Consider the following 22,241-nt stretch of genomic DNA (forward strand, 5'->3'; position numbering starts at 1 on the left):
CCGTGGTTCACACAGGCTCAAGATACTTTCACGTTTTATTCTACGACATAAAACACACCAGTTACACCCCACTCTTGATTTTTTAAAGCTGTTACGTTTCTTTAAAAAGATGGTTGCTAACAAGTTGCCAAATGGGACTACAGGCACTGTCGGAGACATTCAACGTCATCACGCCGAACAGAAACTCATTCTAACCCGCTTTTACAGTCTCGTGCTCTTTTGGATTAGTTTGTTTATCAATTTATAGTGTTTTTTTCAATTGTAGTGTTTTCTAATTTGTAGTTCAATCATTTGTAGAATAACCAATTAATAGTTTTCAGAATTTTTTATTGTTCTTCTACAATGGTTTTTTGCTTTGCCCCGAATTGCAACCACAAGTCTTCGGATGGAAGATGCTCGTTTTAACACCCTTTTATATATAAATTCAGTTATACACATTCAACACGTGTAACTAATTATTATAATTTATTCCTCCCTCCCTGACTGCACTTACCACACTTGATAGACTTTGTCCCTCATGCTAGCCCTGACAACTCTGCTAAGTAGACCAGCGTGTAGGCTGCAACGCTCTACATGCCCAGATTTATAATGATTCTTGCCCCTCTCTATGCTCTTTTTATCATCTGTGAAAAAGGACATGAGTCTGGAAATTGACAGAGCCATAGCTAGGTTTCACAGAATTTTAGCTTCAGAAGAGGTAAGCGTGCTAAGCAGGAGTATGCATGTGCGCCAAAAAAAGGATCAATTATAAAACATATGTATTTTTAAACGTTCATAACAACTGTAAAGCAAAATAAAAATTATTTTTTACCCAAAGGAAAACTATCTAAAAGTGCACGTATAAACATGTTTTTGTTTTTTATATATATAATGTAATGTGGATTAAAATTCATCCAGAGTAAATAATTATCATGGAAAATGTTTCTAAAAATAAGTTTAAAAGTGGTCGGAAACATGTTGGTGGTGACGTTGAAGGAGAGCGACCGTGGTGCTGTAGTTCGTTTATAGCCTAATGTTTGATTTTTAGTTCTGGTGCTTATATTTAGGCTTCAAAATTCATAAAATTAGTATCACTTTGTAAAGATTATCTCGATGGTCAAAACGTGTAAGTTTCATGAACTATGATTGAACACAGAGCTTATTTTTTGCGATTATCCAAAAGCCTATGGGTTTTTGTCGAGGGAACCAGTTTCATGCTAACAGCCGATCCGCCTACAGAGTGACGTCATAGTTCCCCCACTCTATTGAGGAGCATAACCACAGAGGAATGCAACAACCGCGCAATTTCCGTGTTTTCTTTTTTCGTAAGGTTACACCCATCGTTTTACACCTTGTGCATGTGTACTGAATATTAGTAATGATAACCATGTGTACCATGCTGATTTGTACAGAGGCTCAATAGATTTTGCACTTAAGCCTAAATAGACAGCGAATGAGAGAGATCGACTGAGCGCGTGCGATTACCGGCGTCTGTCCTTCAGGCCAAGTCATGTATATTTGTGAAAATAGGTTGTCATTAATTTAGTAACTACATTTAAGTTTTCTGTTTAACTTTAAAAGCTGCTAAATATATTCAGTCAACACAGACTTGTTACTGTTGTAATTTTGCTACTATAAATTTAGTCTGAAACATTTAATGGAAGACAAGCCAATGTCAAAATATAGCTGCACATTATCAATGTCAATCATAGCAATGAGTCGCTGAACAATTTAGCAGATTTACCTGCGTAATATTTAACACCCACGTTTGTCAGTCCTGTTGTCAATGCAATTGCTTATAATAGTATGCCATTTCCTAATCAATTCCCAACTAATCAAACAAGACAATTAGAAAAAAATAGAAATTGATTTTCACGATCTTTTAGACCAGGGGCTGCGACGTTACCAGAGTAAGGAGGATAAGAAGAGACAAAAAGAGGAATGACGCAAGAGGGCCAAAGACCTGGAAAATCAAAAGATCTGTGTTAAGCTAAAAGAGGTTCTGAAGTTGATGAGAAAACAAGAATCTTTAAACAAAAGAATAATGAAGAATATGAGAGAGATGATTAATTTGAGGGAGGTTTCTACTGAATTGCGAATGTTAACAAATGATTTAGAGGTAATGGAACTTCAAACTCTTGTTACAGAAATATAAATGTCAAGATGTTATGTTTCCAGTATGTGCTGTATATGGAGAGCACGAATATGAATTGCTTTGAGGTTATTAATAATATGTTTATGAAGCTTGCTTTACAAAGAAATGGTTGATGTCAAGGAGATGCATTTTGCACTTGTAAATACATTTGCAGAATGGAACTTCTAATCAAAACAAAGCCATGAGGTGTTATTCATATTTGCTATATATGAAGTATATGGTTTTGACACTTATATTTACGAATATATATGTGTGAAATGAGGTGTTACAATTTTCCATAGTTTAAAATAATAATAGGCATGATTGCTATCTAAGAAATGGAGAAGTTGTTATTTTGTATTTGAACTGTTAACCCTGTCAAGAGTAGCATCTGGGTGAAAGGTCTCTGCCAGCTCGAGGAACTAAAACTAACCCAGACAGCAGGGGGAGACAGACGACACATGCAGAAATAACGCAGGTGGATGGAAGACTATAAAGGGCTGAAGACAGCGATGGACTAGGCCGGCTAATTGCGTGATGAAGACATCTCGTTTGTTATTTTTGTTATTTGCTTATGAGTTACTGTATTTTTTTAATAAAACAAAACCATTGTATTGGTGATTCGTTAAACTTTTAAGTCAGTCTCTGAGTAATTAATTCTTAAATAACTAGTTATCAGAACCTAAATAAATCCTTACATCAAGTTTCAAGTGGTCAGAACTTGACTGAATTAGCACGGACACCGGTAACAGAGGGGTGAAGCTACATCTAATATCCATTCAACGGAGAGGTGAGTATAGAATGGTCTATTATGAACCTATCATGAGAAATATGGATATGATTATTGGGTTTTAATTCCCTTGTACCGGTATAGAAACACTACACAGTATGAAGGTATTTTTGGTGCAAAACAACTTTTGCGTCTGTGACAGTGGAATTTGTAGTTGTAGACTAGAGAATAGCCACACATGTGTAATAGTACTTTTGAAGTCACAGACAAAAGTTGCAAACTTGTAGATTTTTATTCTCTCGCCAACAAACAAAACACAGCAGTTACACCTTCTCGGATCCTTCATCGCAAATACACAAATCCTATTCTATGAATCAAGAAACTCGTACGCTCACATGTTTTGCTACTATTGCTGCAGTGAATATGGTGCAAAACAGATTTGCACACTTGTAGAATATTTTCTTACATATTTTTTTCTTGGATGCTTTTTCTAGCACAAACACAAGTTCATGCAACGACAACAGCGTGAATCTGCTGCTACGAGTCTGCTTAGATGAGTCTCGGGCCGGCAGGGATTGTAGGTGGGGGGAGTGAATGTCCAGCGCTCTCTCCACCCTCAATACCACGACTGAGGTGCCCTTGAGCAAGGCACCGAACCCCCAACTGCTTCCCGGTCGCCGCAGCATAAATGGCTGCCCACTGCTCCGGGTGTGTGTTCACGGTGTGTGTGTGTGTTCACTGCTGTGTGCACTTTGGATGGGTTAAATGCAGAGCACGAATTCTGAGTATGGGTCACTTCACTTCACTATCAACAAAGACTCTGACTATTGTCATTATATTGTTTATCTGCACAACTCCACTAACAATTTAACCATTTCAAATTTCTGTAAATGAAACCATAAAATCTAAATTATTTGTTACCATGCCAAGTTTTTCTAGAAGCCTGGGGAACTCCTTCAAGATTTCTGGGATGCTTGTAGACCCATTGCTGCGAATCCAACATTTCTCAAATTTTTGGGGAGGCAAAACAGATTCTGTAAAATAAGGATGAAAAACCATACAGTATATGCCAGCCTGGAAATCCAGTGATCTGCCTATTATTCATCAATCTCAAATACAAATTATTTCTAACAGTAACATATAAAGAACAATTTACATGGCCTCTCTAACTTACTGTTAATCTGGATAAACCTCTTGTGTCCTGATTACAGCAACACAAGCATTCACTAAAACAGAGGAAGAGTAAAAGGACCTCAAAACACCATGAGAGATTAAGTCTAATTTTACATACTGTAGCTAAGACAACATTATATTTAAGTAACAATATTACATACCTTTTAAGAATAATATTAAATACCAGTAATATCGTGGTTAAACGTTAAGGATAGCTAATGCAGCTAATGTTACCTGAGGAAAAAAAAGAGCACGAAAATGGAATTTATCGTTGGATTCAGCACGTCACAGACATTTACTTGAGAAAAAAAAGACCTTAAAAAATCAATTTTAGTACGAAATCATCTAATTCTGACAAAACATTACAAAGTTCATACCTTTTCCATGAGGCGTTAAAATAAGTATATATAACTTTGCACATGCACGCACGCACACACATATATACCTTTTATATAACAATAAAGACATTGTTGAGGCCTTTTTTGTCAACAAAAAAAATGTAAGCGGCTACTTCATTCACAGAATAACTTTAACCCGCACAGTGACAGATCAAATATCACATTAACCAGCTTATTAAAAATAGAGGTAAATAAATAATCATATCATCATATTAATTTACCTTATAATCCTGCTTGCTGCGAGTTGCTTGACCGTCTGACGATGAGATGAGTGAAGAATCCAGAAAATTTGATGAAGAGGAAAAATAAACCAGTTGGGTGAAAATAACCCAACCCTGGTGTTCAGTGGTGAAAGAACCCCTTGCAGTCCATTTGACCCAGCATGAGCAACCTAACTGCGTGTTTACAGTACCTCAAACAAACCAGAATTATGATCCAGCACAATTAACCCAACAATGTGTTTACAGAAATAACCCAGCACTTTTAAGAGTGTATACTTTATGTATTTAGAGTATTTTTCTCCATAAGTAAAATCAACTGATGAGAAAATCTGAGATAAAATCTGCTTTGTGCTTTCTCATTTAGAGCAAACCATCTTCACCAAGTTTAAGTACAGGCCAGTGACTGAAGAACTTATTGTGGATGGTGACAACCCTCTACCTACCGCTGTTAAGAGTAATCAGCCTCTTACATTAACACCTGCAAAAATGCCTTGCCTTTTCTGTCTCACTAAATGCTCTTGAAGAATATTCATGATTGTCCAATGAATGCAGCACATTGGTCCTTTTCATGCTTATGAGGCAAATTTTTCAATAACGTGATCTGAATGACTGTCTGAAAACATTTTCAAATTATGAAACCTTTAGATGTCATGTTTACCAAAAGCATAAACATACGGTGTTACAATAGACTGTGATTGATGATTCTCTACCTCTGCTTGTGAAAGTTAAAGAAGAATGCCATAATGAAGCTGTTGCTTAATGTTGTGATTATTTCTGTGTGCAATGTGAGAATGAATAATGGACTGTTATCTCTCCAGGTGAGGAGGATGATTATCAGGATACCTACAAAGTTATTCACAAGCACTTGGTATTCTTGCTGAAGACAAACAGCTTTATACTGTAAACCTCAAAATGCGCTGTACTTGATGTAGCCTATTTAATAAGGTTTACATCAATGTTAAACAGTAAATTTTTATTTGTACTTGTCCAACTGAATTTGCAATTACTTTACAGTATAAAATAGGGGTGGGAGATATGACCAAAATCTTATATCACAATATGAGTAATTTTATTTCATAATTTTTGTCACCAGGGTCAGTATCACAAAAAACCAATACAGCCTTAAAAAAAAAAAAAAAAAAAACTAGAGCACATAAACGTCACATGAGCGTGTAACCGCAATAGAGAAAATAGTCCAAAATCTCTACTGGTTGACATATTTTTAGTCATGTCTACCAGTATATATCCCACCTTAGATAATTTCTTGCACTTCTATTAAAGGTTTTACTGTTTTAAATGACTGCTTTATGCTTATGAGTATGTTTATTATCGAGTAATGTCTGATGTGTTTGTCTGGGCACTGAACATCTGTTTTTTGACACTTGCTGTACTAAGGTGTGATGTAATTAATTGTCTTTGTATAAATAAATAAAATTGCATTAACTGTAAGCCAATTTCTGAAGTATTATTTATTTATTTAACCTCCCCAAGGATGAAAGGTACAATTTTGTACCTTTGTAATGAGCACAATTGTTCCTCGGCCCTTAAATGGTACAAAGTTATTAGGTACAAAACGGTACCCTTTAGGATACCATTCCAGTGAAGGCCACTTGTACCCTAAAAGGTACAGTTTTGTACCTTTCTTTCTGAGAGTGTGAGGTACACACAGTTGTCTTTTTATGGTTGTTTTTCTGTTTACATAATAGTGTATGTTATTAATTAATATTTATTTTTTTGCAATGCAGATACTTAGGGTGTACTCACACTAGGCACGATTGCCTTGAACCGAGCCCAAGCATGATTATCCCCCCTAGTAGTAGTAACAGAATATATTTGCGGTCGTAATGATGACAGTAGCGCATACAAAATAGTATCTGTTCAGTGCTCCGGCGCAGTTAACACTCACACTTTATGCATACCGTACCAAAGCCCAACCGAACCATGCTCTGGCCCACCTCTTCCAACCGAGCCCAAGCACAGTACAAACAAACCAGGCTTTGGGGGTCAAACGCGCTCGGGCACAGTTCAGATCGCCTAGTGTGAGGACCAAAAATTCACTTGGCTTTAAAACTTTTCATAAAAAAAGCAAAAGACAAAAACAAAGAAACATATGGCCTAGTAATATTTAAATAATTTGGGGGGGGTATGACTTACAGAAGGTATACTTAAATAATGTTTCGGGAAACATGTATTAACGATAAGGTACAGCTTAAGATATAACTTAAAAACAACGCAGCGGTAAGAAGGTTTCGGGAAACGCAGCCCTGATTAGTTCACTCCTGAATTAAAATTTCCTGATAATTTACTCACCACGTCATCCAAGAGGTCCATGTCTTTCTTCTTTGGTAAAAAAGAAATTAAGGTTTTTGAGGAAAACATTCCAGGATTTTTCTCCATATGGTGGATTTTAGTGGGGATCGACGGGTTGAATGTCCAAACTGCAGTTTCAATCCAGCTTCAAATGACTCTACACAATCCCAGCCAATGAATAAGGGTCTTATCTAGCAAATAATTTGGTAATCATCTTGCACTAGTTCGGTGATGCGCATCTACTAGTTCACGTATTATGTAATCACGTTGGAAAGGTTAGTCTGTGTACTCAGGTTCAAAAACAGTGTAGGGGAAATCTCATTTTCTCCTCCAACTTCAAAATCGTTCGACATTGTTGTTTTACCTTTTTTTGTAAAGGGATTTTGCCTTAGTCTTTACATGTTCACTTTGTAAACACTTAGCCAGTACTTCCGCCTACGTCACATGTGACCTTTCCTATGTGACTACGTAATACAAAGTCGTGGACACAGAGCTAGTGCAAGACGAACATTTGTGATTAAAAAGTAACTTTTTTTTATTTTAATTTTTTTTTAGAAAACGACCGATAGCTTCACCACATAAGACCCTTATTCCTCAGCTAGAATCGTGTAGAGCCCTTTGGAGCTGATTTGAAACTGCAATTTGGACTTTCAACCCATTCATCCCCATTGAAGTCCACTATATGGATAAAAATCTTAATTTCTTTTCAACTGAAGAAAGAAAGACAGTACATCTTGGATGACATAGGGGTAAGTAAATGATCAGGAATCAGGAAATGTTAATTCTGAAGTGAACTAATCCTTTAATCTAATGTACCAACAGCATTAATAACAAAAATCCATCTCACTCTGATTTACATTACACTCACAGGTTCTGACTTCATGGAGTGTTTGATTAAAATAAGTTTTAACCTAAAACAAATATGAGCTATAGTAAAGTGTAAAAATACTTTAACTCATACCATTATTATACTGCAGGCCCAAATAGGCAAGATGCAAAAAGATCAACAAAAACTTGGCACTGACATTTATTTCAGTCTTGTAAAACATAATCCATTTTACAGAAAAGACATACATTAGTCTAGTAGTAAACAGAAGTGATAGTAGAAATGCAAGATGTAAAATAATTGGACATTTAAAATATACTCGTATTTTCTACGATTTAAAAGGTGGTTTTCACTCTTTTTTAATAATATCCTTATCTCTCATTCCTTTCAATTACAGTTAAACAGACTAAAAAAAGGAATGAGGCTTTAATTTTATCGTGTTCGACAATGCATCCAGTTTATCATGTATTTGTGACAATGCATCCATTTAACAAGCTAAACAACTCATTAAAGACTATTTTAAGTTTGATTTCACAGTGTATATACTATCTCATTTAAAAAAAATTACAATTAGAAAAGAAGAAAACCCACATACATAGCCATTTAAAGTTTTGTACCAATATTCTATATATTGTCAAATGATTTTAAATGGATGATTTATTTTAAGGATTAAAATTGATAACCTTATAATATTTCCCTTAAAATAATAATCCCACACTTTAAAAACAGCAACATTTATACATAATACAATTGTCATAATAACTGAAATATTTTTTTCCAATTGTTAACAAAAGTATTATAGTCTAAAAAAAATAAGTTCCATTTCTTTGCCTCTACAAACTAATTTAATATTATTATTGTTTCTTTTTGTAATTATTTGAAAGGTTCAAGATTGCCTGTCAATGCAGAGTCCATTAGGTCATCATCCTCTGTATGCATATACACAGGACTTGGTCGTGAGGAGCGCTCAGAGCTAAGCAATGACATTGAAGTTTCTGAAGATATAGGGGATCTGGACCACCCATCTGTCTTTACTGGGTGAGAGGAGGGTCCACAAGACATTGTTGATTTCTTCTTTTCTTTTTCACGATCTCTCTCTCTTTCCCGCTCTTTTTGCTTCTTCTTCTCTTTTTTATGCTTCTTGTGTTTTTCACTCTGGCTAATGGACATGGAACTCATATAGTCTTGAATGGGTTGGTGTGATCTCATAGTTTGGTCATCTTCGGAGCTAGGGCTGTTCTGATGAGATTTTTCAGCAATTGAACTGCTACCAGACTCACTCTCACTGTCTGGATTTATAGGCGTGTACCCAGGGGAACGGCTATGGCTTGGAGAGTTGCGGTCATGTTTTGGTGTAGAGCCACTGAAAAGTGGTGATGCTTTGCGGCCTGAGTGCTGGGGACGCATGGCACCATCTCCAGAACTTTCTCCAGGTTTCTGAAGAGTTACTTTAGATTTTATGCTTGGAGAGCCCCCTTCTGGCTTACTGATGATAATTTTTGCCACACCAGTGCCTGTCACAGCACTACTCTTGGAATCAGTCTTCCTGTCACCAGAATTGCCCCCTGATCCAGACACCTTGGACTCGCCATCTTTGTCTATCTTGTCTCTCTTGCTAAGAAACTCACCTCCCAGGGAGGACATACCATGCTTGGAGGATGTAGGAGCAATATTTTGCGGCACTACCCCACCTGAACTGCCACCACAACCTTCGCCCTCCTCTCCACCAATTCCCCCACTACCCACACTCTTCAGTTTGTCTATGACTGCGGTAAGAGATGGCTTTTTGTTTCGGCTTGGGGATTTGCCTTTTGCATTAGGGTTGTTTCCACTTCCACCACCCCCTCCACCACTGCAACCACTACTCCCATATTGTGACTGACCATTTGAAGAAAAGGGTATGGAGCAAGACGATGAAGAGGAGCTTGCAGAGGAGATAGATGATGAAGAAGTACTTGTGGATGAGCTACTGCCTAACTGTTTTTGGGTACCTATTCCACCGCCTGAAGAAGACTTGGACCCTCCTGAACCTCCACTGCCTGAGCCAATAGGGGATTTAGCCTTCGAAGAGGGTGGAGTTCCAGGAACCTGGCCTTGTTGAAGTTTCATTGGAGAAGACAGCTTGTCAGAACTTCCAGAACGAGAATGTGAGGGTGATATGTTGGGCTTGATGTTGGGGTTCATGAGTGAGCCAGGCGGCTTACCACCTTGGGGCTTAATTTTATTTCCACTTCCTGTTCCACTGCTGCCACCACTGCCTGAGCCTGACAAACCGTGCTTTGTTATGGGAGAAGAGGATGGCTTGCCTACACCCATCCCCATGGAAGATCCTTTGGATTGAGAAGGCATACCACTTCCAATAGCTGCAATGTTTGATGATTTGGGGATATTGCCTTGCCCAACAGAGCCTTCAAGTTTACTACTTTTTATCTTCCCTGAAGAAGAGGAGTGGGAATGGTGACTTTTGCTACTGCTTGTGCCACTTGTACCACCAGTACCTCCACTTGCTGAGCTACTTGATGTGTAGCCTCCATGAGATGATGTTTTTCCTCCAGTTAAAGTCCTGGGTATTTGTATAGTGATTTTGGGGATTGGTGGAGTAGCACCTCCCGGTGGAGTCTGAGACCTGCCTGAGCTCCCAGGGGACTTGGATCCACCTGCACTTACTAATCCTCCAGAGGTGGCACTCCCACAAGGAGGAGTGTATGGCCGACCCCCTGAGCTGTGTGAAGGTGACTTGCCATCTGGATCTAGCTTCTTACGTTTTGGTGGTTTGTCTTTTGATTTGCCCTCACTTGAAGGAGTGCGACTTCGCTTTACCTGCTTCATATCAGAAGAGCATACATTCCCCATTCCTATTCCTGAATTTCCTCCCCCATTATCCTCCTTTGCCCTCATCTGCTGCAGTTTAACCTTTGCGTCACTGCTTTTAAAATCATTACCTGCTACCACAATGCCCATCATGAGTGGACTTTGGCCTCCACCAGTATGTGGATGGTGTGAGTCCGCCATATCTGATGCTGGACCTAGTACTGGCTTTCCTCCACTAACATTCCCACCAAAAATACCCATTTCAAAAGGGTCTTTTAATGAAGCCTCTGGAGTATTTTGGCCATGTGAGGCAGAATTCTGAGGTGTGCCTGTAGGAGTGTTCTGCTGACTTCCCCCACTGAAACTTTTAACCAGTTCAAGATCTGGGTCAGGGCTCGGGGAGCTGTCTTCAAAGTAGGTCTGTGAAAAACTTCCCTGTCCTGATAAAAGCTCTGGGTTGAAGTCTGTGTCTGGGAAGAAATTAGTTGAGGAAGAATCACTATTGGGTGTTGCTGCAGTAGCAGCTTCTGCAATCAAGTCTGCTGCATCAGTAAAGGGATTTTCATTGCTGTTTGCATTAAACAGGTCTGCCTCAAAAACTGCACTACCTTGGCCAGAGCTGGAAGAATCCCGAAGTGGTGTGCCCAAGGAACCCCCTTCTTCACCAGCCATGAGGTGCTGGCCATGACTGCTGTTGCTTCCTTTGTTGGCCTGATCAGGAATATCAGACAAAATGTCATTGATATCAGGCCCAATACTGTCAGAGCTGGACAGGCGGACCATACGGGGTATGGATCCTTGTGGCTGAGACTGGACTTGTGTCTGGGGTTGGACATGACACTGAGAGTGGTATGGCATTCCAGGACCTGAAGGAGGTGTTCCACACTGACTTGGAGCTGGAGTGATACTGTGAGGGGTGTCAAGTCCATCACCTGGAAGACTAACATCAAAAATAGGGTTCTGGGAGGCATCAACGTCCATAGAGAAAAGCTCTCGTTGGAAATCATCTTCAGAGTGGTGTGTGTGATGATGCTGTTGGGTCATGCTTCCCACTTGCTGCTGAGATTGTTGTTTCATACTCATTCCACCACCTGCTCCCATTACTCCTTTATCAAAGCCTCTTGGACGCTTTTTCTTGCCCTTGGTGCCAGGGCAAGACTGCCCTTGGTTATCTGTTCTCGGGGAGCCAGATGAATTCTGTCTTTCTAAAGGGCTACTGCCATACAATGCAGCAAAATCTTGTGAGGGATTATCCTTCAGTAGGTTCATTAGCATGGGGTGGTTTTTGGTGTTGCTTGCTGGTGAGGTGGTTGGTGGGGGGGTCTGGTGAGGCTGAGGTGGCTGGGGAGTAGGACTGGACCCAACACTGCCTGTTATTTGCAGAAGGCTGGTTAAGATTGGATTCTGAGTGACTTTACTAAAGTCATCTGAACCATGGCTCTGAGACTGTTGATGTTGTTGTTGCATTGTTTGCTGTTGGCCTCCACCCTGTCCAATGGTGTCCACACATGAGCCTCCCTGACCAGTACGACCCATGTTAAAAATTGAGGTGATTGGGCCTTGGAAAGATCCACTTCCTCCTACACCCACCACATTGTTGCTTCCTGCAGAGTTGGTTCCAATATTTAAACCAGGAAGACCTATTGGGTTGCTACCATCTGGCCCTGTACCCATTCCCATGTAGCCTGGGCTGCCAGTTGGGGGCAAGTTCTTCTTCACCATAATTTCCACAGTTTCAGCTATAAGGGACAATGCTGGAGTATCTGCCTGAATGGTCTCCGCCTTGCGTCGGATGGCACGCATAGTCACAGGAATGGACATGCATCTAGGGAGGGAAAAACAGAAGCAACATCTAAAAGGATTTCTGACACAGTTAAACACATTTTTAAAGTGACATTTTACCCAAAAATGAAAAAAATAAATAAATAAATAAAATAAATCATCAATTGCTCAACCTTATGTTGCTCCAAACCTGTATGAATTTCTTTGTTCTGTTAAACACAAAAGGACATATTTAGAAGAATGTTGGTAACTAAACAGTTGCTAGTAGCAATTGACTTCCAATATATGTTTACACACACACACACACACACACACACACCATGGCTACCAGCAACTGTTTGGTTACCAACATTCTTAAAGATATCTTCCTTTGTGTTCAATAGAAGAAAAAAACTACAGGGGTAATTAAATAATGACAGAATTTTTATTTTTGGTTGACCCCTTTGAGACCACAATTTCCAATATTTTCCAGCAAGTAGTCATTGACTAAATTTATGCAAAGGGCAAAATGTTTTGATTTTGTTAATGTTTTCTGAATAAATACAAACATAAATAGTGATAAAAAACCAAAGGTTAGGGACAGGTTTGATGTTATGATTATGTTTAAATATAAATACCAGAGGTGGGTAGAGTACCCAAAAACTGTACTCAAGTAAAAGTAAAAGTACTTCTAGAAATATTTACTCAAGTAAAAGTAAAAGTAATAGTCTGAATAGTTACTTGAGTAAGAGTAAAAAAGTATCGGATAAAAAAACTACTCAAGTAGTTAGTTACTAGTTACTTTGGATCATATATGTACTGAATATAGACTATTTTTATTTAGATTTATAGATTACATTTATGTAATGTGTATGTGTACACACACACACACACTGCCGTTCAATATATATATATATATATATATATATATATTTTAATGTAATTTATTTCAGTGATGCAAATCAGAATTTTCATCAGCCTTTACCCCAGTCTTCAGAGTCACATAATCCTTCAGAAATCATGTTGATTTATTATCAGTGCTGCTCTTTTTAGCTTTCTATTCATCAAAGAATACTGAACAAAATGTCACAGGTTCCAAAAAATATTAAGCAGCAAAACTGTTTCCAACACTGGTAATAAATAAATCGATATATTATAATGATTTCTGAAGGATCGTATGACTCCGAAAACTGGAGTAACAGCTGATGAAAATTCTGATTTGCATCACTGAATTAAATTATATTTTAAAGTAAATTAATTATGTATTATCCTATAACCTCTGACACTGAAACCTCTGAAAACGCCTCACATGACTGCTCTGAACATAACGAAACAAATGCATATTGACGGATCTTCTGTTCTGCAAAATGTAAACAAATGTAGCCTATATTTTTGCAAGCGTAAATATTGTAAAAATATTAATATTGTGTCTAGAACAGGCCGCGCCGCTGCGCAGAGCTAACGCGGGTTCCGTGGGTGTTCATTTCATACTCTGTGACAGCTTATTTAATGTATAAATTATACATTGTATTTAATGTAAGGTACATGTACAACAAACTGGTAATGCCATAGTGGTATCGTGGCCTATACCTGTGGAACAGTAGACAGCACACGCGGTGTTCATCTAATAAAAGATCTTCATATAGTTTTAGCAAACAAGCCTTTGCAGATTTGCTTTCAACTGACTGTAGATCCAAAGCCACGTCTTCAGCGCTCTTGATGTTCTTAAACTCTCTGTTATCTGAGTGAGAACCGCTTCAGAGACGCTTCAGGGAACTGAACGAATCATTCAAACTGATTCGCGAACCGATTCACTGGTTTGATAAAGCCTTTAAACAGAATCGACTCAAAAGAATGAATCATTTTAAAATATACTCTAAAAGTATTAGTTACCCAAAAAATGTACTCAAGTAAATGTAACGAAGTAAATGTAACTCGTTACTACCCACCTCTGATAAATACAATGTAAAATCATATAAGTACATTATATCAAATGATTAATTTAAACGTCCTAGTAGTTAAAGATACTTAAAAACAGTTAAAAGGTCAGATATCGCAATATGATAGTAGAGGCTAAAGTTTGAAGACGAACTTTGAAGTTGGCTTGACAAAGCCAGCGTGGGCAGCCTTGGGGCAAAAGACCCAGAGTACTTGTGTGTACAGCGTTCTTGAGCTGCCCTGCTGCAAAAATGTACAACAGTTATAGTTTTCAAAATATTTTTCTATGGACCTTTGCTATTTTCTATTCTACTAAAAAGCCTATTAGGCTATGACAACAGCTTGGACAGAGTTGGCTCTATAGGTATTGAGGAGATTGCAGTTTTTGCACACTTATTATATTGGGCTTTCTTAAACTTAATGAAAATAAAATGAATTTATATGCAATTTATTACTACAAGTCAATTTCTTGAATTATTTTCAGTCTTTGAGCTGAGATCTTGAAGGATTTGCTATCATGTGGCTCCCTCGTGTGGACAACATTAGTATTATGGCCTTCATCTCTGAATCACATTAATATAAATGGTTAATATTTTTTGAATGATTACAAATGTTTAATGATTACTTTACTGATAATATACCCACATTAAACTGAAATGCACTGATTCTGATCCTTATTTCATGCTTTAAGAGTTAATTTTTCAACTGAAATTTTAAGCAGTAATGATTGTCACTTGTTAAATGGTTATTTAATACTAATATATAAACAATATAATTTAGCATTTGGACCAATCCGACACACAATTGTTCATTAGATTTAACAAATCAATTATTCATTAGATTTACAAATAATCACAGACACCTCACCCAATAAACATACTGGGTGCCAGGATGTCTGTGAAGGACCCCAGGCCCCTGGTTACCATGGCAACGAGGACACCTCAGCCAGATCAGATAAACTTTATGACCTAAAAGTATGTAGAGAGAATCTCCCCCCCCCTACTCAATTCTCTCTAAAACAGACACATACTGCTATAGGAAATGACTTCTTTCATTAATTTATAGACACATTTTTCTATGACCTACCTATCATGCTTATCCCCAGGTCATTGTGTATGATTACTACCTTCTTGTATATGGTCTTTTGTATTGTATACTGTTTTATGCATGCTTATGATAGAACCACTCGTTCACGTAATCTTACCTATACCATGTTTAGTATCTATGAATTCGTCTTGTGATGATCTAAATAAGAGTGCATATTATACGTTGGTACATATGCAACATATTAGTGTTCTAAGAATCTTTAGTAGTTTTTGCATCAACACCCAGTCGAATTACATATGCAAATTACCATGCTGCAAAGACAGAGTTGTAAACTTTCCCTCCAAAAGTGCAAGTCACAATTGGCTCTTTGACCCCTGAGAGGTGTGACCTCCACAGAACATAAAAGGCCTCACATCAGTGACCACCTCCCCAGTCTAGCTTCATTTAGATTCTGAGAAGATGAGGATGTGAGCCAGAACTCTCCTAGAAGCCTTGACTTTCCATTCAACATACAGTGGCCTCCATAAGTATTGGAACAGTAAATACAAAATTGCTCTATTGGCTGTGGAGTCAAGACATTTGCAAATATGATTAAAAGATGAATATGAGACAAAACTACAGAATGTCACATGTTATTATTAGCCGTTTCAACACGCACGTTTTACCAAAGAAAAAGAACAGCACTTTTAGAGTTCATCCCACTCATTGATGAGAGCATAAGTATTGGGACAGTTGAACATAAGGATTAAAAGATTAAAAGCTATTATTTAGTTGCAGATCCCTTGCGCACAATCACAGCAGTATTTAGTTGCAGATCCCTTGCGCACAATCACAGCAGTGAGTCTGTGACCCATAGACACCACCAGACTCTTGGTCTCATCCTTTGAAATGCTTTTCCCAGCCTTGAATGCAGCCAATTCCAATTGTTGCTTGTTTTGGGGAGTTTCTTCCTTTACTCTCCTCTCCAGCTGGTGAAATTCATGTTCAATCGGATTTAAATCTGGAGATTGATTTAGGCAATCTAAGACTTTCCATTTCTTTGCCCTTATAAATTCCTTGACTGAACTGGCAGGGTGTTTTGGGTCACTGTCCTGATGCAATATGAAGCACTTCCCAATGAATCTGGTGGCATTTTCTTGAATATTGGTAGGCAAGATGGTTTTATACCCTTCCAAATTCATTCTGCTACGGTCATCATACATTATGTCATCAGTAAAGTTGAGAGGGCCTGTTCCAGAGGCAGTAATGCATGCCCATGCCACGACACCACCTCCACCATGCTTTACAGATGAGGCTGTATGCTTGGGATCACTTGCAGTTCCCTTTTTTCTCCACATTTTTGCGTTCCCATCACTTATACCCCTTTTCCACCAAGGCAGTTCCAGTGCTGGTTCGGAGCCAGAGCCTAGTTTCAAACCGGTTCTTTGTTTTTCGGCATCCCAACCAACAGCTCCGAACCAGGAAAAGCGGTTCGTAAGTAGCACCACAACATTGCTGGGCTAGAAGAAAGAACCGCTTGCGTCAGGAACTGGGGGCGGGGTTACCGTGACCAACAAGACGAACAGAAACTTGGACCGCCATATTTGAAATAGCAGCTAAATGCTAACACGTTTGATTCGCCGTGTTTGGATGCCGATGTACGTTCGCAAAGCCATGAACATCAATAGCAACGCAACGTCCCCCATTGCTGATAGTTTGTTTAGGCTTGTCCGGGATAGATCGGCGCTGCGCGGACCGGTCGGTGCGAGGCATATCGGGGTGCTGCGGGAGTGACTGGAAAGCAGACGGCTCTTTATGCTTTTGGATCGCTCTCGCGGTGCTTTAGTGTGTTGTGTGCCGATCGATCGATCAGCGTGGCGCTGATGCCTGTTGTGCCGCGCTAGTGATCCAAAACATGAAACGTATTCAGTGACGTAAGACCTGGCTCTGTATTGACTCTCTAGCCTCTGGAAAAGCAACCGGTTCTTAAAGCGCTCGCCAGTCGAACCAACTAAGAACCGGCTATAGCACTGGCTCTGAACTAGCACCTGGAACTGCTTTGGTGGAAAAGGGGTAATAGATAAAGGTTTATCTTTGTCTCATCGGTCCATAAACACAGTTCCAAAACTCTTCTGGCTCACCTTTGTGCTTTTTTGCAAACTCTAATCTTGCCTTTCTATTTTTGGTGTTGGTCAGAGGTTTGCATCTTGCTGTGTAGCATCTGTAATTCTGTGTCAAAGTCTCCTGAGGACAGTAAATTGTCAGAGCATCACCCCAGCTTTCTGGAATTTGTTGGTGATTTTACGAACATGTCTTTTAGGGTTCATTTTCACAGCTTTTATGATTTGTCTGTCATCACCTACTGTTGTTTTCTCAGCCGATCAGGTCGTTGTTGGTTGCTGGTGGTTTCCAAACTCTTGATTTCTCCATGCCCTTTGTTTTTGCTATTGCTCTAATTGACTTCCTCTTTTCTTTTAGCATCCAAATTGCTTGCTTTTCTCTCAAAGTCAGCTCCCTCATCTTCATCCTGGTTTGTATGTGTCATCATCAAATGCAAGATTCAGAATACAGAAGTAATGGATATAACTGATACAACACATTCCCTGCTTTTAATATCTGAAGAATGAATGCAACCGGACACAGCTGATCACTTAGAAAGACCTGTGAGACAACTGTTCCAATACTTATGCTCACATCAGATAGAGGGATGAAACTCTAAAAGTGCTGAACTTCTTAGCTGGTAAAACATCTGTGTTGGACCACCCAATAATAAAACGTGACATTCTGTAGTTTTGTCTTATATTCATCTTTTAATCATATTTGTATATGTCTTGACTCCACAGCCAACAGAGCAATTTTGTCTGTACTGTTCCAATACTTTTGGAGGGCACTGTAGATCCTTCAGATCTCAGCAAATGTCTCTCTTCACTTCCTACCTGGGAAGAAACTCCCAATCACCATCGAGTCAGGACATCTTTGGAATTCATCACTTCAAACCCAGAAGAACGTGATCGCAAGTCAAAAACCTTGAAACCCATCAAGACTTTCATCCGAGACTGCATCCGGACACTTGTCAACGACCAAGGCAATGCAAGTATCGTACATTTTACTAAACAAAACAGAGGTTTAGTATAAGCTATACAACCTGTTATAAACGGCACTGACGGTTTTACTCGGGTTGTTAACTGACTCTTTTCATAGCTTCACTCTCTGGTTTTCCTGATGGTTTCATCCATCAAGTCTCATTTGCCCTTTCCCCATGTATGAGTGATTGTATGTTTGTTTGTTTAGATTAGTTGTGAGTGTTAGCGTTTCGTTAAAACGTTTGTGCACAAATTACATGAGTTTCTGGTCCTGCTTGTGAATTTTTCATTTTTTTATAATTATTTATAGGAAAACTGTAAGTCTGATCAGTCTGAAAAGATATAGCACACTTCTCACAATCAGGGCCAGGTCTCTGCTGAGTTTGGGGCTTGTGGCATTGAAGCCCTGGGTTGAGTAAACGGACAACACGGGACACGGCAAGCGGTGGAATCGCTGCGCGGCTGCCGCTTTCTCTCGTAGTGGAAGCGTTTTCTGCAGTTGAGGTGGTGCTGGCGTTGCGGTCTCAGGGCGGACGTTACCATAGTTACAACAACAAATCACATTTGTATTTCCTAAACTAAATAAATGAAACAATGTAAGTTTTGTGTTGGTGTTATTTGCTATTTATCATTTCATGGGAGCATATACTAGCATTTTCATTTACAAACTCCGTACACTCACACTCTTTATTTATAATTTTTTTTAAATTATATCTCTGAGATTTTGATGACACATGCGCTCTGCAGGACGCGCTAGATGACGCAGACTGGGACATGTTCCGGCGCAGCTCTGATGACGTCAGCTTGTTTATGGAAGCGGTTGTGGGATTTATAGAGAAACTAATGGATGATACGGTGCAGAAAACCATCAGGACGTTTCCCAACCAGAAGCCGTGGGTGGATAAAACCATCCGCGACGCCCTGAGATCCCGCTCCGCTGCCTACAACACAGGGCTCATCACCGGGAACATGGATGACTACAAGGCTGCATCTTACAGCGCGCGCAGAGCCGTGAAGGAGGCGAAGCAGCGCTACGGGAGGAAACTAGAGTCGCAATTCCAACATGGCGGCTCTAGGAGCCTGTGGCAGGGACTTAGAACCATCACGGACTATAAAACACCACCCTCCAGATCGGGGAATGCGGACGCTTCTCTGGCTGACGAGCTGAACACTTTTTATGCTCGCTTCGAGGCTGCAGCTAATCACGCTAGTGGCGCTAGCAGTGCTAACTGCATGCACGCTGAGAAAGCCGGTGAGGACAACGTGTTCACCATCACGGAGCATGACGTGAGGAGGGCATTCAGGAGAGTGAACATCAGGAAGGCAGCAGGACCAGATGGCATCACAGGTCGGGTTCTGAAGGCCTGCGCTGACCAGCTAGCACCGGTGTTCACTGAGATCTTCAACCTCTCCCTGGAACAGTCCATAGTCCCCTCATGCTTTAAGCAGTCCACCATTGTTCCTGTCCCCAAGAAACCCCAGCCCACCTGCCTAAACGACTATCGCCCTGTAGCCCTCACATCAGTGGTGATGAAGTGCTTTGAGAGACTGGTCAGAGACTTCATCATTGCATCACTACCAGACACACTGGATCCACTACAGTTTGCATACAGACATAACCGCTCCACGGAGGATGCCATCTCACACCTCCTCCACACCACAACAAGTCACCTGGACTGCAGAAAAGGGAATTATGTAAAAATGCTGTTTGTGGACTACAGTTCAGCGTTTAACACCATAATTCCCTCCACACTCACCTCCAAGTTGGAGGTCCTTGGTCTCAGCACATACTTGTGCCAATGGATCTCCAGCTTCCTGAAGGACAGACAGCAAGCCGTACGGATGGGTAAACACACCTCATCCTCCATCACCCTAAGTACTGGAGCCCCTCAAGGTTGTGTTCTGAGCCCCCTGCTGTACTCACTGTACACTTATGACTGTGTGGCCACTTCCAACTCCACCACCATCATCAAGTTTGCTGATGACACTGTTGTGTTGGGCCTGATCTCAGACAACGACGAGACGGCCTACATACAGGAGATTAAGAACCTGGAGAGTTGGTGCCAGGTGAATAGTCTACACCTGAACATCAGCAAAACTAAGGAGCTGATAGTGGACTTCAGTACGAAGCAGGAGCGGTCATACCGGCCGATCACTATCAACGGGACTCCAGTGGAGAGAGTGGACAGCTTCAGATACCTGGGTGTTCACATCACGCAGGACTTGACTTGGTCCTGTCATACCAGCATCCTGGTGAAGAAGGCCAGGCAGCGTCTGTACCATCTGAGACGCTTAAGGGACTTTAGACTTCCCTCTCGGGTGCTTAAGACTTTTTACACCTGCACCATCGAGAGAGTCCTGACGGGCAGCATCATTTCCTGGTTCGGGAACTGCACTATGCAGGACAGACGAGCCATCCAGAGGGTGGTGCGTTCAGCGGAACGTACCATTCACACCGAGCTCCCTGACCTGCAGGACATCTACAGCAAGCGGTGCCTGACCAGGGCCAGGAAGATAGTGAAGGACCTCAGCCATCCCAACAATGGACTCTTTTCTCTGCTGCGTTCAGGGAGACGCTTCCGCTCCATGAAGGCGAACACAGAGAGAATGAGGAGGAGCTTCTTCCCGCAGGCCATTCGGAGTCTTAACCACTCTCCACTCTAAGCACATCACCCCACACTTCCACTTTGCACACTTTCAAATACAATCTGCACTAATTTGTAGAAGGTTACGTAAGGATAAATGAGTGGGACTTACATACCATTTGTCTTTTGTCTTTAGTATTCCTTTTACTCACTTATACACTTTACTGCACTGCACAGCACATGGACACTTTATCACTGACATACACTTTACTTTTTATAGAATCTATTTAGAATCATATTCTATTTTTATTCTTCATATCTATTTTTATTCTCATATCTATTTTTTATTTTATTTTATTGCTAGTTTATTTCTGTATATATGTTTACTGTACTTTTTCTATTTGTATTTTTGTAAACTTGAGGTTTTTCTTAATTTTGTTGGACAATTTGTTGGAAAGTCGTACAATACATTTCACTACACGTCGTACTATGTATGTATATGTATGTGACAAATAAAATTTGAATTTGAATTTGAACTCCAGGAATTCCAGTAGGATTTACAGCGATCTTCATCATGTTTTCAACACTTCAACATGAGCTCAGTGAAATGTTACAAGTGGTTGTTAATAAGCAGTTCTCTGATTGGTTGAAACTAACGCAGCTGCCACTGCCGATCACAAAAAGATCAAATATTGCCCGCATTTTTGCCGCTTGTCGCATGTCTCCCATTGAAAATGAACTAGACACTCGCGACCCGTGTGAAAGGGCCTTTAGAGTTGGAAAATTTTGTCTCAGAATAATAATAATAATAATATTGGTATCTTAAAAGGTATTTTAAAAGGTCCTATATGGTTAAATCCAAGAGATAACAGATCTTAATGCATCTCCTTGTGCAAATAGTTGAGTTTTACCCATTTTAATAGTTGAAAATTCTATGTGGATTTATTTGCATTAGTGCTGTGAAAATTAGCGCATTAACACATTAATACATTAATACATTAATATTTCTAGTTTAATGGCGTAAAAAAATATTTTAATGCAGTTAACGCAGAGGGTTGGCCACCCAACTCAGAACTGCTGCTTCTCTTTTTTCTTGACAAGAATTTATTTACCGGTAGATGCAGAACGTCTTTACGACCACATCAAATGGGAGACTTATCAGACACACACTTCAACTTTGCCTCAGGCACTAGTCAAACAAGCAGTACAGGTGACGAGGAGCTTCAGTTAGATGAGATGTTGTTAGGGCATATATCAGTAAAATCT

At 39.8% G+C, this 22,241-nt stretch overlaps 1 protein-coding gene across 2 annotated transcripts in view; it reads right to left on the bottom strand.

Annotated features, from left to right (window-relative positions):
• Positions 1–7,504: 7,504 nt before the first annotated feature.
• The window catches only part of LOC306857856 (mediator of RNA polymerase II transcription subunit 1-like), an 87,360-nt gene continuing 72,623 nt past the window's right edge, over positions 7,505–22,241 (bottom strand). For both annotated transcript variants that reach the window (XM_079398090.1, XM_079398089.1), the window contains exon 16: positions 7,505–12,407. In XM_079398090.1, the coding sequence (XP_079254216.1) occupies positions 8,645–12,407 (3,763 nt within the window). In that variant the 3' untranslated portion in view covers positions 7,505–8,644. The remainder of the gene's footprint in view (positions 12,408–22,241) is intronic.

The sequence above is a fragment of the Barbus barbus genome, assembly GCF_936440315.1.
Source record: "Barbus barbus genome assembly, chromosome: 38".
In the NCBI taxonomy this organism is placed as follows: domain Eukaryota; kingdom Metazoa; phylum Chordata; class Actinopteri; order Cypriniformes; family Cyprinidae; genus Barbus; species Barbus barbus.